This window comes from Ischnura elegans, chromosome 1 (genome assembly GCF_921293095.1).
Source record: "Ischnura elegans chromosome 1, ioIscEleg1.1, whole genome shotgun sequence".
Taxonomy (NCBI): domain Eukaryota; kingdom Metazoa; phylum Arthropoda; class Insecta; order Odonata; family Coenagrionidae; genus Ischnura; species Ischnura elegans.
The window spans coordinates 69,038,174-69,053,426 of record NC_060246.1 but is presented as its reverse complement, the minus strand read 5'-3'; the positions used below and the strand labels follow the sequence as shown (position 1 = coordinate 69,053,426).

At 36.5% G+C, this 15,253-nt stretch overlaps 1 protein-coding gene across 2 annotated transcripts in view; it reads left to right on the top strand.

Annotated features, from left to right (window-relative positions):
- The window catches only part of LOC124162864 (ARF GTPase-activating protein GIT2), a 36,728-nt gene that overhangs the window by 3,090 nt on the left and 18,385 nt on the right, over nucleotides 1–15,253 (top strand). For both annotated transcript variants that reach the window (XM_046539553.1, XM_046539561.1), the window contains exons 4-11: nucleotides 1,435–1,660; nucleotides 2,051–2,181; nucleotides 4,342–4,531; nucleotides 4,654–4,726; nucleotides 6,445–6,684; nucleotides 8,249–8,529; nucleotides 9,477–9,545; nucleotides 12,725–12,850. In XM_046539553.1, the coding sequence (XP_046395509.1) occupies nucleotides 1,435–1,660; nucleotides 2,051–2,181; nucleotides 4,342–4,531; nucleotides 4,654–4,726; nucleotides 6,445–6,684; nucleotides 8,249–8,529; nucleotides 9,477–9,545; nucleotides 12,725–12,850 (1,336 nt within the window). The remainder of the gene's footprint in view (nucleotides 1–1,434; nucleotides 1,661–2,050; nucleotides 2,182–4,341; nucleotides 4,532–4,653; nucleotides 4,727–6,444; nucleotides 6,685–8,248; nucleotides 8,530–9,476; nucleotides 9,546–12,724; nucleotides 12,851–15,253) is intronic.

Genomic DNA, 15,253 nt, shown 5'->3' with positions numbered 1-15,253 from the left:
TCTTGAAAATTATTTTGAGAGAACATGTGAAGTTAAATTTAATACACATCAATTGTGGACTTCTTTCCGTTAGTCTTCAACTTTCCCTCTGAGGAAATTTTTGTGCATAGCAATGAGGTTTAAAAACAGACTGGCAGTCATTCTCATTTTCTCCAAGTTAGGCCACCCACTTCCACCCAGATAGGTGGAAGTGTTGAGGCAGATGAAAGATAGCCCATGTGATGGTGTTACATGAAAAACTCTTGAGTAAATGCTGGAAAACATGACAAATATGTGCCTATCCCAAGAAAACTCAAAACCTAATATAATGAGTTTTGGAAACTCATTCTAGAGGACGGTCATTTAGCGCAGAGCCAAGGATTCTGAGTCCGTTATTATTTCAGGAAATTCCACCGAGGAAATATTTGCTTCAACTGGGTTTCTAACTGGATCTATTGATTCATCATCTAGTGCTCTACCACTTGAACTACTAAAGCATCTTCTTTTATGAAGTTCTGTTGGCTTTAGAGGTCAAGATGGTTTATGTTGTCAGACAAACAATGCCACAGGGCATCTTTTCATGAGCATAGCACCACAGTCCTGAGGCTAAACTTAATGCTAGGGCAATAAAAGTAGAATATGCTATGTACTAATCCTGGTGGTATTTTTTGTCTGGTAGCATGTCCAAAATCAGAGGACCTTTGCACTTCAAGTGATAGAACACCTGGCCCAAATTTGGGTTCAGATCCCTGGAGATCAGAATTCAAATCCCAGTCAAACTAAATTATTTTTTCTCTGTGGAACGTTAGAGCTTCAAGCACATTTGTAGGTGACTCCATAAAGGTGTACCACTGGCTGGTCATTCCTTGAATCTTGTATTTTGGTTAGATCAGAGCTGACCAGATAGTGAATATATGTGCAGGGATCTTTAGCAGGTACAAGCTCTCCCACTCTCGTGTCATCAGCATCTCCAAGGATACTATTTACTAATATACAGTGTTTCTTCCTGCTTGACTCATTCCTTTTGGCGTCATTCCCCAATAGGAATTATATCCAGGAAATGTTCTGTTGCTAGATGAATGCCATTATTTACGTTGTGTATATTAAATTTTGGCTATAATTAGTATAACTTGTGGAACTACTTAATTAGCCTAGGCAGCCTCTTTAGAAAGTCATGCTAGAAATTTCTTTACCTGTTGTAGAAAATTCTACCTACCTCAGCAACCTGTGAGATGTTATCTGACTTCATCTGTTGCCTGTATGAGATAATAAAAATTAATGTCACTACTACACTGTCACAGCCTGCTCTATATTTGTCTGATGAGTTATCTTTTTACCCTGCACAAAAAAGTATTTGTATTTATAAATTATTAATTATGTTTGTATTAAAAGTTGATTTTCTTCTCTACTTACATGAACATTAATTTGAGTGAGTATAAAAATTTTATTTTGCAGTCCAACAAAAGCTGATTTTGTCCGAGCAAAGCATCAAACGTTGGCATTTTTATATCGCCCTAATGCTCATGATGGAAATGTTGGTTCTGGAGAAAGTCCGTCAGTTTTGTATGGTGGTACTGTTGGTGATTTGAGTCAGCAATTACATGCTAGTGTTAGGACTGGAAATTTAGAGACTAGTCTTCGATTATTGTCTCTGGGAGCTGACCCTAATTACTTCCATGAGGTAATGTTTGTATTGTCTGCATCCTGGAATTTTCCATAAAAACTTAATTTGATATATGTAATTTCATTTTACCTTATCTTGTTTCAATACTCGTTTTTCGTAGAAATTAATTTTCTCATAAATTTATTTGAATTTGCATGTTGTAATTGAGTGATTCTAAGATTTAAAACTTTATTCTTTAAGTTGCTGGTGCTTGGTTGATTATACCGTATTTGATTTGATATTTCTCAGGGTTTGCGATTTATTGACTGAAATTTTAGTACTTTTTGTCGCTAAATTAATATTTTCCTATGGCATTTTTATTTTTCAAAAATTTTGTCTGCCATTTTCTTCTGAGAAAATGCTTGATTTCTCTAAACATTCTTATCTTTATTTTTTTGTCCTTTTTAGGTCAAAGGCAACACACCATTGCATGTTGCTGCTGCATCTGGCCAGGCTTCTCAAGTTGAGTTACTTGTAGTTTATGGTGCTGATCCTGGTGCTCCTGATTATAATGGAAGAACTCCCATTGATTATGCTTGGTAAGATCTTGACAGCATTTTTGCTATTTGTGGTTTAATGTTGATGATAATTATTTTGAAGAATAAGGAAATAGTATTCATCATTGCATATTGTTGGTGTGCTTAAGAGGTACAGATATTTATTTCGTTGTAACAAAAGAGATGTGTACGCCCGAAATGCTGCCATATCTAATTCATGGAAGTGTAACCAACATAGCTACTTGATAAGTTGTGCACTATAAATTTGAATCATTTGTTAAATTCATCCTATAGTATTGGGGTCATTCCGTTTCACATCACCCAATGTGAATAAAATTTGTTGCTCGACATTTTTAACTGTCCCGATTTTTTTATCATTGGTTTCCTACAAGTAGACAGTCACAAAACACCATTTGAAAAAATTTACAAGCCATACTTTTTTTTGGCAGCCATTTCTAAAAAGATGGCTGGGCGAATTTTGATGAAAAATGTGGTTTGCATTAAGTTTAATTTCGAAGCTATTTTAAAAGATATCAGAATACAGGCGGTCCCCGACTTTCGTACACAATGCGTTCCCAAAAACTTGTACGAAAGTCGAATTGTACGAAAGTCTAACCATTGACTTCCATACTAATTAGGGGTTACGTTCCAAAAGAGCGGAATTTACGTACTAAAACCTTTTTTTCACGGAATTCATTTCAATTGACTTAATTTTAATAATATATTAATAAAACTCCTCAAATCATCTAATTTATTTCGAAAATACGCAGAAAATGCAAATATAAGTTTAAAAAACAAGAACTCCGTTGGCTATCGAGTGAAACTTCCTCTTGGCGTTTAAGTTGACATTCCACTTATTACGTCCACTAGGTATATATAACAGGACATATCAAGTAGCATAAAAAAATGTATTCGTTGAACCCGCACTCTGGATACCTTTTAATTTTTACACCAAAATTCGATATTTGGCAGGTGACATTCGTGATCGCGTATATTCCGCATGTTATTCAAAAAAGACAAAATACAAACGAAATTCGGGTGATATTTCGTGCAATATCGTTGCTGAAGGTTTACATGAATTAAACAGCACTCAAACGAAAAAACACAATTAGAAAGAAGGTCTTACTATAGTTTTATTGAAAGCTATTCGATGATGTCTAGTCAACTTCTTTTGAAAAATATCTTCAATGAAGGCTTTCCTCTTCTCTTGATAAAGGAGCCTATAGCAGGCAGTCTCTCTCCCAAATAAATCACCTAGATCAGAGTCAATTACCAACAATTTCCTTCATTATATACGTTCATATTGTTCGCATATACTGCCGATACTGCAATTTGAAACAATTGAATGTTGGGATGCGCAATAAACATAGCGGGAATTTTAAAAAAATTACGGACCAGCGTCCGAAAGTCCGAATTTAGCGTACGAAAGTCAAGTAAAAGGTGTCAATTTTGAATGTACGAAAGTGCGAATTGTACGAAAGTCGAGTGTACGAAAGTCGAGGACCGCCTGTAATTTAAAAACTAGGGATGGTCGGATCACAATTTGCCTTAAAATCAGTTTTTCTTTCATTTGGTGATATTTTTTGTAAATGTGATTACCCTAATGCTGAGAATTTAAAAATTTTTTGAATCCTCAGTATTTTATTATTGTAGATAATTGTTTGAGAAGAAGGCATTTTTTACTTACCTTGATCTTCCATGGGTTGGATATATTAAAACTTTCAATGCTGTCTGATTTCATTATGGAATCCTGTGGTGAACTGCTGTTTTTTCACAAATTTTGTCTTCTTTTTCACGTCTTTTTTCAAATTTGTATGAATCGTACGAAATTTTAATTATGTAAGAGGCATTTGGCATTCATAAAAAGAAATGCAAGTAGTACAAAACCGAACAATTATCTAAAATTTTTCACAACACTGTAACAAAATCTGAAAAACAGGATGCCCATCTCATGCAAGGTGCCATCTGTGGTGGGTTATCTGCATGGCCATGTCACGTATGGGCATAGTGCTGTAAGTGTTAATGAGGAAGTTTCATTCAATTAGATTAGGAAAGGTTTTTTCCTTTGTGAAATTTTCTTGGGTCCCTGCACTCATATTTCCTCATTTACTGTGACACACACAAAGCTGCTAGCATATAACAAAAAAATTAATATCGTCTAATTATGTGAGTTTTATGTTTGAATATTTTTTTTCTTTTCAGGTCCTCAAATCATAAGGATTTAGCTGATCGCCTGACTGAACTAATGTATGAGCTCTCTGACCGTTTAGCATATTTTGTTTGTGCTCGCAAACCAGATCATCAAAATGGGCAGCATTTTATCATCCCTGAAATGTCTGACAGTTTAGAGATGACTGAATTTGCTAAAGCTGCAAAAAAAAAGCTTCAAAGTGTAAGTGAAAAATTTGACACCAACATATCATATTTGAACTTCCATCTTGCAATTCATTTTTAGGGTAAGGTATGGTATGTGTCATATTTTTCTCTTAACAAATCAACTCTTATTGCTTTTAGTTACCAAATCATCTGTTTGAGGAATTGGCGATGGACGTCTTTGATGAAGTTGATCGCCGTGAAACTGAAGCAGGTTGGTTTACTTTGAAAAAAGTCACTTTTTCATTCTCATTACTGTCTATTTTGGGAGGAATGGAGATTTTCACTCAATTTTGTGGTAATTGACAGCATTTTATCTACTGCATTTATGATAAATTGTAGAGTAGTCATTCTGTGTCTCCAACTACTTCTCTCTTCAATGTTTAGTTCAAGGGCCGTATTCTCAGTCGTCCCTTTAAGGCCTCCCGACCCTTGACACGTCATCAGCCCCTACATAAATTGATTTTGCCCCACATATGCCACATTAAGTCCTACATATGGCCGTTTCGGGAACTAAATGGGCCCTACTATGGGCCCTACTTGATGTAGGGTACCTGAACCAGCCCTATACTCTACAAAAACATAGTGGGCAAATTTCGCCTGCTGATCACTTCGATTAAAGAATCTACGTTGTAATGCACATTAAGGGAGACGAGCTCACATGAACCATTTAAAATGTACAGAAACAGGAGAAAGGTAATACTACTACCACATTATACTCATCAAGTGAAATAAATTATAAAATTGGCTGAGGTACAATAAGTACAGTATAGCGGTATACATGCACCTTGTTTCTGCAAATACATATATATTAGTATTTTTCACGTTTGGCACTTGGTATGCTATTGAGAAACCATTACTTCGTTTATGTATAATCATAGAAAACGTATTTTCATGCTGCTATTTGCCACATAATAACCTTAACTACAGAATGTAAAAGGTAATGACAAACCTTGCTGATGCAATGTAAGTTCGCACGTCAATGGTCATATTTACCTCGTAGTTATCACTATCTTATAAAGACAGCTTTTGAAGTAATTTAAAGACAATAAGGTTCTACTTTTGGCTCGATATGATAGTACCTGTAGTGATAATTAATGTACCGACACGACCTAACGATATCCCCAAAAAATGTAGGGTCGACTGATAAACCGCATGTAGGGGCATTTTGCTATGTAGAGACAGATATGTAGGGTTGACTAAGAATATGGGCCTAATTGTTATTCCTTTGCAATTACAGTGATACCTCATTCTAAAAGAATATAAATTTCCAAATACTGAAATTGCAGAAATTAGTATAGTTTAATGGCATGTAAGGAAATCACAGCACAATGTGTTTTTTGTCCTCTCAAGTTCCTCAATATTATTCTCTCCATTTTGTTGATTTTGAGAGCTCTAGAAGAAATTTGGAGAGGAGAATTGGTATCTCCAACAAGTATTTATGGACCAGGAAATAGCATATGATTGTGTGCAATGAGATGCAGAGATGTATGAGTGAGGTAATAATGCTAGGAAGGTGTGCTAGACATATATTACATGATAAGGACAAATTCCAATCTGACAAATTCCCAATGGTAGCTTGACTGCATCTGGAGTCAGCTTAATGCCCCTATCTTTTCAACCTGATGATGAATATATCAGCAGTAAAGGTACATGATTATTTTTCCTGGAAATGTGGTATATTGGACTATGATCGAAGATGAAAAAAAATGTGTAAAGCAAATGAAATTTTGGAAAAATGGAGGAAGGCAGTATAGGAGGGAGGGCTCTGGATTAGTTTGTATGGAGAAGGCAGAATATTTTTAGTTTGGTGAGGAGGGTGGACCAGTGGAGATAGGGTTTGGTAAGAGGTCTGAAGTTATGATGCATTTACCGTGATGAATATTTTATTTGCAATCTAATGTTTGAGCACTCCTTTATATTTCCACATAGCTTGGAATGCAACCCATCAGCAGCAGCCTGGACCCGGGGGTAGAATTGAAAGTGTTGACAGATGGGCTCCATTCCTGCCAGTAAACACCGAGCTCTCTGCTCCAAGAAATCAAGGTCGCCAAAAATTAGCTCTTTTTAATGCTAGAGAGTTTACCACTCTAGTTATTGATGTCCTGTCAGATGCGAAGCGGCGACAAGGCTTGGCGTCTTCATCTGTTTCAATGGTTATCCTGCCAAGAGGTAAAATATATTTTGATAAATTACATGCCTAGTCGGTGAATTCTTCTCGGGTTTCCATCCGGGTGAGCTCCATCTCCATCGCTGCCGACGTTTCGATAGAATCCTTTTCTATCGTCATCAGGGCCGATCATGCCAGTTGGAAAGTGCCAGGTTTATATATCCTCGGTCGTTATGTTGGGTCGTTCTGATTGGCGGAGAAAGAGTGCGCTTTTCCCGCCACTTTCAAAATCGGGTTCCATGCCTTACTTGAGTTGAAACCCTTGTCTCTGTTGAAGTTTTTCTTGGAGAGTCGTATTTCAATTGCCTCCTTGGTGAGGCGATCCCAGTAGCCGAAAAGTAGTAGTGAAATACGACTCTCCAAGAAAAACTTCAACAGAGACGAGGGTTTCAACTCAAGTAAGGCATGGAACCCGATTTTGAAAGTGGCGGGAAAAGCGCACTCTTTCTCCGCCAATCAGAACGACCCAACATAACGACCGAGGATATATAAACCTGGCACTTTCCAACTGGCATGATCGGCCCTGATGACGATAGAAAAGGATTCTATCGAAACGTCGGCAGCGATGGAGATGGAGCTCACCCGGATGGAAACCCGAGAAGAATTCACCACCATCATACGCCGGGAAAAAGTGAAATCTTACATACATGCCTAGTCATTTTATTTTCTTTTATCATTTTGATTGTTGAATACTGTTAGGAAAGGTAATGTTCTGAGACTGGACAATATTCTTGTCTGCGTACTTGTGAAGCCTCTTGGACTCAACTGTGGGTTAGTATTTCAATTGCTGTCAACATTTAGAGAGGGAATCATAACCCATTCTCAAGGCAAGAGCAATTTTGCCTTTCTACGAGCTGGTATTGGAAACATGGGCAGCAATAGAAATACTGACTTGGTGGCTTATCCAAGATCATCTTATGAGTATAAACTAACAAAAAAGGCCAAAATAATATTTAAAATCTATAGGAATACTTAAGGCATAAAGATTCTAATATATATGTATTTCACTTCTAAAAAGCAATGTATAAAGTTGTACATTCCTGGACAAAAAAAATACCACCTTCATGCAGTGAAAGGCAGAAGTTCTTTAGAAAAGTGTGCCTCAGAGGATGTGAAAAGTCTGTGCCCACTCCTTTTGTGACTTGGATAATTCTACCGGTGCAGCAAATGACTATTTTTTTGACAATGACTGACTTTAGAGGGACTCGCTTCAAACATGATGGCAAAATACTCTTCATGCCTGTCTTCCATTGCTGTTGATGTGGTTCAAAGCAGCTAGTGTAACACATGAAATGGAGGCAAAATAATAATCCTGTATCTGTAATATTTATTTCTATGCCTCCACTGTTAATGAATGAACAATGTTCAAATTAGTTTTTGTGCCAGAACCAATTCTTTTTGACATTGGTTCCACTTGTGGTTCTTACCTCAAGAACCAGTGTAATTGAAAACTGAAGAACCAAACCCACCCATGCCTATTTTATTTATTTTGAATATATTTTTATATCATGTTGTCATTTTACTGATTTTTATTATTCTTTGTCTTTGCCTCTTATTTTTTGGCAGAAAGTCGAGAAATATCCAGTAAACACACATCTTTAAACCAGTCATCTAAACATAAGTCATCTGCTTCTGACGATGAGCCACTTTATGACAGTGTTGCATCTGATGAGGATTATATTGTTCTAGAGCAACAGCAAATATTAGCCCAGCAGCACATTGACAGGGTTTATGATGGCAGTGGGAACATGGTGGGATATTCTTCTTTGATAAAAGGAAATCAATCTGAAAATGGGGGTGATAAGGTGGACTCTGTAAATACTGTGGAAAATGCTAGTAATCACAAGGTGAGATGAGTATTATTATGTATGTTTATACATGTTATTATGTGAACTTCATCATTAATGTTTTTATGCCTTTCACCAGACTGTAACTTGCTTGGAAAGTTGTGCATACATAAGTGTTGCATTTTACAGAACTGTCATATAGACCACAGCAGTATATTTGAAGTGCTTTAGCTTTCAAGCCTCTTTCACCTTCAATAAATTCATAAGGTTCTGACGTATTGTTTTTTTGTTGCCTAGGTTAAAAGCATGTACCTTTTTGCTAGAACTGTGCAGACATAGAATTCAAGAAAATCCAGGTATAATTGTCATTAAACCCATCCTGATATGTCAAGCCCAATAGACTCTTTCTAAAGTGATTGTTAATTATTCAGCTATAAAGGAACTATTTCATTATATGTACAAGGAAATAACTGCAAACTGGCCTGCAACATACCTGTACTTTGTCTCCCTGGTCAAAAGGTTGTTCATATGTATCTGTATTGGTGTTTAGAAAATATCCAGGGAACCAATCCAGGGGAATATTGTCTTCAAAGGAAATTGTTTGACAATGAAATAGCCTCCTAGGGTCCCAAAGTCCTTTTAGTTTAGTGTATTTGTGGACATAATAAGTCCAGTTATTATCCTCCTGCAAATTATTTTCTTTATTGTATCAGTATTTTTAGTGAATGATTTGTAGGCAAACAGATACCACTCATGAAAAGAATGTATTAATGATAGTATGCAAAGAAAGTATGAAATGAATTAATGATAATATGTAAAGTAGATATGAAAAGAATGTATTAATAATAGTTTGCCCCTAAGAGAGTCAAAGGACTATTTTGATCTGTACTTTTGATAAAATAAAAAGGAGATAGTCATGCATTTAGAAAGTTATTATGTGGTTGAAAGAAATGATATGCCATGTAATGAACTTAAAAAAATTCTCAATAACACTTCTAACATTTCAGGCAAATGACGAGATAGGTGTTTCTCACACAGGCAGTGGATGTTCCATTGGGGAGAGAATAGTATCAGAGGTATGTTGGTTTATTTACCTATTACCTATTTGCAACCAACCATTTACAGTGTGGGAATGTAGGCATTGAAGAAGGATGAGAATATGCTTGAGCCATTCAAGATGTGGGTTATTAACATGTTGCGTACGGATGGCGAGAATTCTCGTCATTTTTTTCGCAAACGTTCCGGATGGATGACGAAGATTCTCGTCATTTAGGCACGTCAACCTAAACAATTTTATTGCGTACAATACATATTCGTTAGTATGTTTTCAGTTGTTGTTCGTTATTCATAATGCATTGATGCATCATGACGTTTGATTGGGTAAAGTTATATTCTAAACATTAGCTTTTTAACCATGTTTAAACCAAAGGCATTACGTCCTAATAGGCACATATTTCCAATCTCAACACCTCCACCCAGAATCGGCGTTCCTAGGAATTTAAATGCCCCGGTAAGCAACGTGTTAAGGGCATGGGGAAATTAGGTGCATGGTTGTTGAGGATGGGAAACAGATCAAGGGGATAAAGACAAGATTGAGTGTGTGGATGGAGTGGGTATTAAAGGTAAAAGGAATGCTAAAAGATGTAAGGATGTAGGACAATGATGGAAAGGAGTGGTAGAGAAAAAGAGTCGTAAATAGAAAGAAGAGTAATAGATCTTATGCCAAATTTAAGAAGGAAATTCATAATGGGGAGACAGGCAAGGGTGGAGGTAGTAATATTGTTGTATTTGGTTCCACATAAACGTGCTTTTATGGGTAGTTTACCTGTAATAAAGAGTGAAACTTTGTTATAGCAAATTGGATGAGACAAGAATGATGGCATTTTTGATGTAAGGGTTCACTTGAATAAATAAATAAAGGGTTTACAGTTTGTGTGGTCAGAGGTGCACTGAAGAGTGCTTGTAACAGCTACTGTGGATTGCTGTTGACTTTATTTTAAAGGAATAATAAGTTATATGCAGTGTAATTTAGAATGGTAAAGAAATGTGTAACAGCTTAGGCCTTGACTGTGCTTCAGCTGCAAATGCTTCAGTTGCTGTGAGGTGGATTTTGTACTTCCTCGTGATAGTTTCACGTCACCATGCATGCACATGGTTTTCTTTGTGTTAGTAAAAATGTTTCTTTGCAATGAAAGACATTTTTATCATTATATCATTAAATTAGCAACTGCCCTATCTGCAACACAATTTTAAATGTTTAGAATTACAATAGCATCACGTGCGACGAGTTGTGGGAGCAGAACGAGAAAACCACTCAGCAAGAGGATGGGGTGAGTAGCAGAAGTGCGTAAAGGATAGGTGCAGGAGTAGGAGTGTGCTCCTCCATCTTTCAAGCAATGAGGATATGAATGAGGAAGTCAAGGACGAACATAACAGATCTTTCTCTTTTGTGACGTCACTGCCTTCAAAGCGAAGCTGGATGACCTATGGGTGTGATACATACAGTTGGTGTTTCCAACCCGTATCTTCATGTTTGACGGTACTGATGCCATGCCTGTATCTTTGAAAATTGTGCTGCTTGGACAATGTTGAATTTAGGTAGTATAGTCTTGTTGTAACAAAAAAAACGTTGTTTCGATCAATTTGAGCTTAAAACCTAAAATTGCTAGAAATGCGATGCGTTAGGTCTCATTATTTTTTGAATCTCGTACACGACATCCAATTGCTGAAAACTATCGAGACATCTTTGGGTCCAGTAAGTCACTCACCTAGCATTTGTTCTCAAGAAACAGAAAATTGAAGCAGGTAAGATGAAAAAGGTCAGTTGGTGAGATGGGGTAGGGATGAAGCACGCTTCCATTGTTCTTGTGTAACTTGATATTTTCCTTAGAAGGTAATGATTTATGGACTGTGTGGCCTCAGAAAGGAAAAAAACCTCAATAGGCATGGGGTGATGGAGGGCCGAGGGTGGTTTTTTTAAATCTGCAATGTAGTTACCTTTGACGTGGTTGCTATCCTATGGCATTGAGATTCTCCTGATTGTTGTTCTATGTTTTTGTAAGAGTCACACTATGTGCCTGTTGTATTTTGGCGTAAAATTTTCTGCCGCTGAAATTCTGTTGCAAAACCCCTACGAGAGCTATTAAACAAAATGGTTCATGAGTAGGACAAGCATCGCAGTGCAACAGCGCATCCTAAGGTTAGATCAGAACTCTTTCCACTCCCTCATATGGGATACTGCATTCACGTAAGCTTAAATTTAAAATTTCGTATGCATCCTATAAAGGGCAATATTTGTGGATATTTTGATCCGAAGTATCCGATCTGACCATTCCTAATTACAGTGCAACCTCGATATAACGACACCCCACGGTGCACTAATAAACGCTCGCTATAGCGAATTGTTGCTTTACCGGAGGTGGAGCAAATAATAGCCAATATACCTGTTACGAACAGATATACAGGAACAGGAGTGGTGCGGCGACAGATAAACATCTATCCGATAAACGTAAGCATAAATCCAGACGCAAGGCGATGTTTTTTTGCATCACTAAATTTCCTTACTCAAATAACGACTAACTATTCAAACAATTTATAAGAATGCACTGAATAAAAATCATGCAAAGCATTGTTTCGTCAATCATTATATTTATCGAACGACAGTTTACCACATAAATTTGAGACTGAGCACTCCATTAACTTCATTTCTAACAGATCGCTAGCAATTACAGAGGTTAAGGAGTCTTGATGAAAGTCTTCCGGCGGTGAAACCCTCGCTATGGCGAGAGCCAACACCGAAAGGGTCTCGTAAAACATTTTTTAACACGCTTATTATAGGGTCAATTGACGGTGCATCGGCTATCTCAACGGGGTGTCTCTCGGCGGGGGTGTCGCTATAGCCCGTACTCGCTTTAACGAGGTTCCACTGTATATCTGATGATTAGGAAAATTTGAAGTATACCTTTTCCATCTGAAATAATAAGAGTAGGGAAATTCAGCACTGGTTTGAGCTGAATTTACCAAGTGTTGAGTTGAATCTTATTCTTATCAAAATCCTGAAGATGAAGTTGAAAGGTGGAAGTAAATTATGAGTTTTATTCTTTGTATGATATTCTCAAATTTCAGATTGTGTAATTGACTGATGTATTACGATTTAATCGCCTAAAATTCTTGTCATTGCTTCTAAATTATTGTGAAGCCACAATTCTTATCAATAAATGTTAAACTGAATCATACTTTTTATCCTTCACTATAGGTTAAACGTCATGTAGATGCTGCTAATGGAATTGCATCAATGGAAAATTACTTCAAGAAGCAGTTGGCAGTATCAGAGGCCCAAATGGATGAACTAAAGCATGAAATTCGGATGCTTCAGATGACTGTAAGTTTTATGGAAGGATAGTACATATGTTGTTTTGTATGCTTTAAAGTAGCTTATGAAGGTAATGAACAATTATTGGTGAATATTTGAAGTACCAATTGTAAATATCCTTGTGGAATCTTTAGCACTTTATGAAATTAAGAATCCATATTTTTTGCATTAAATGTGATAGAAGTAAAGGGATGAAAATTATGATTGAAAGATAAAGTGGCAGAAAAATTTTGTTTCCACACATCCAAAAATTTGAATTTTGGATGTTTGGAAAGTCATTGAGACCAAAAAATCAGCACTTTGTTATTTCAAGAATTTTTAATAAATAAGAATCAATAAGAATATGAAAAATAATCATTCAATTGTTAAAGAATAAATAATTATCAATTTAAATTAGTTATCATTTGAAATTATCAATTTTATATTGCAACGGTATTTTCTATGCCTTTTCTTGCAATATTGGCTACTAATGAGGAGATTTTGCTATATACACTTACAACTTGAGGAGTAGAGTTCCTCTTCAATCTGGGAAAATTTTGTAGGACGAAGGTCTTTTCTATTCAACGATAAGCCTGACTCCACTTTCTGAGGATATCCCCCCTGCTTGATAGAATTGTCGTCTAGGTAGACAGCGGCATTCAATATTTTGCTGCAACAAAACTTTAGCTTAATCTCTTGGCCTCCACATCTCCAATAATTTTAATCTTCTACTATTTTAAGTGTTAGCTCCTTTTCCTTTTTGGCAGTTAGGGCTCCATATCCCTAAAGTTCAAATCAACTCCTATGGAAAACATCACCGAGCTTAAATGTCACAATGTTACATTGCTTCGACACTCGCTTGGCACTGGGGCCCTCCACACATGTCTTTTGATGCTCATTCTGCACGATTCTACACCTTCAGTGAAAGATTGCCAGCAGCCACCAACCTCAGCACACACTGGGAGAGCTAGTGAAGTGCTTCTGCATAATAATGCTGCAATCATTCAGTTCCCTGCTGATAAAATTCTCCTTCAGTTAGGACTGGTGCATGAACTATGTTAATAAATAATGGTGAATATTTCTTGACCTTTTTTATTTAAGATTTTTTTATGTTACTCAAGGTGGAATCTCTCTCCACTATAACAACAGGATGCATAAACTACATTCTCCAGGTGTATAAACTATGCTATTTTGCTCCATTTTAAACTCCCAATTCATTCTGCATTGACTACCAGAGTATTTTCTCCAACCACTCATCATATAAATATGAATTTATATTTATCAAAGTGAAATTGCTTTATAAATATAATTTTGCAATTTCAAACAACAAATTTGTTTGATTCAAGTTGTTTTATGAGAATTTTTTGGGAAAATTTCTTCTAAAAAAATTCGAAATGTTTCATTCCCATGTTTTCAGAGAACTCGTGGAGAGCAGACGCGAATGAGGAGTGTGGATTTGGGCATCATGGGTATAAAATATGTTAATATCATAAATCGTAAATACTAGTGATGGGTCGATTCCAAAATTTTATCGATTCCGATCCCGATTCCGATTCTGACATTTCGATTCCGATTCTACCGATACCGATTCCATCGATTCTGACGACATAGGCTCCAAGAAAAAGACCACTTATAAATACAAGGGAGAGCCCTGAGTAAAGTCATATTCACAGTTATAATTAAGATTAAATACTGCTTATATGAATCGTGTAATATTTGGCCCTTTCAAATTCTCATGCAGAAAAACCAACATGCTCATGCTCAGCCAGCAGGTTTTTAATGTCTCCATGTTACAGTATTACTGCCCGCAGAAAATTGCCTTTTGCTACGTAATTGTGTGACTGGGAAAGTACTTTCCTTCCAAAATTGCAAGATTTCAGAAACTTGAAGCATATCATCGATCTTTGTGGATCTTGAAACCTCATGGAACTCAAGTTGCCTAAGCAAATGAACCAAAGAACTTAGCTTTAGTTTTGTAGAGCAAAAAATACCTATACTTCTCTCGTCCTTTAATCAACCTTAAAACTCTTGCTTTTTTAAGTTCAAGAAAGAAACTAAACGCTACAAATGAATATCACATTTGACGGACGCAGTATTAAAAAAGGCTAAAAGATGCCTTGTGATATGAAAACTCTTGCTTTCCCCCCGACTCACCTCTGCGAAGGCGGAGAGGGAAAAATCGGCTGTTGCCTTTTGAGGAAACAGTTCATTTTCCTCTCTCTTAAGCATGCCGAATTAATCTCTTCACTTTACTTCAATACTCGAGCCATATTTCTTATGCGTGGGATGGTTCCCGAAAAATATCCAATCCTTAGTATTTTCAATCGAGTAATGCGTTAAATGGTCAAGTCGATCTATATATAACCCTTTTTAACACCCTCATTTTAGTTTTTTAAGTCAATGAAGACGATTGTCCGTGCTTTAAATGACGAT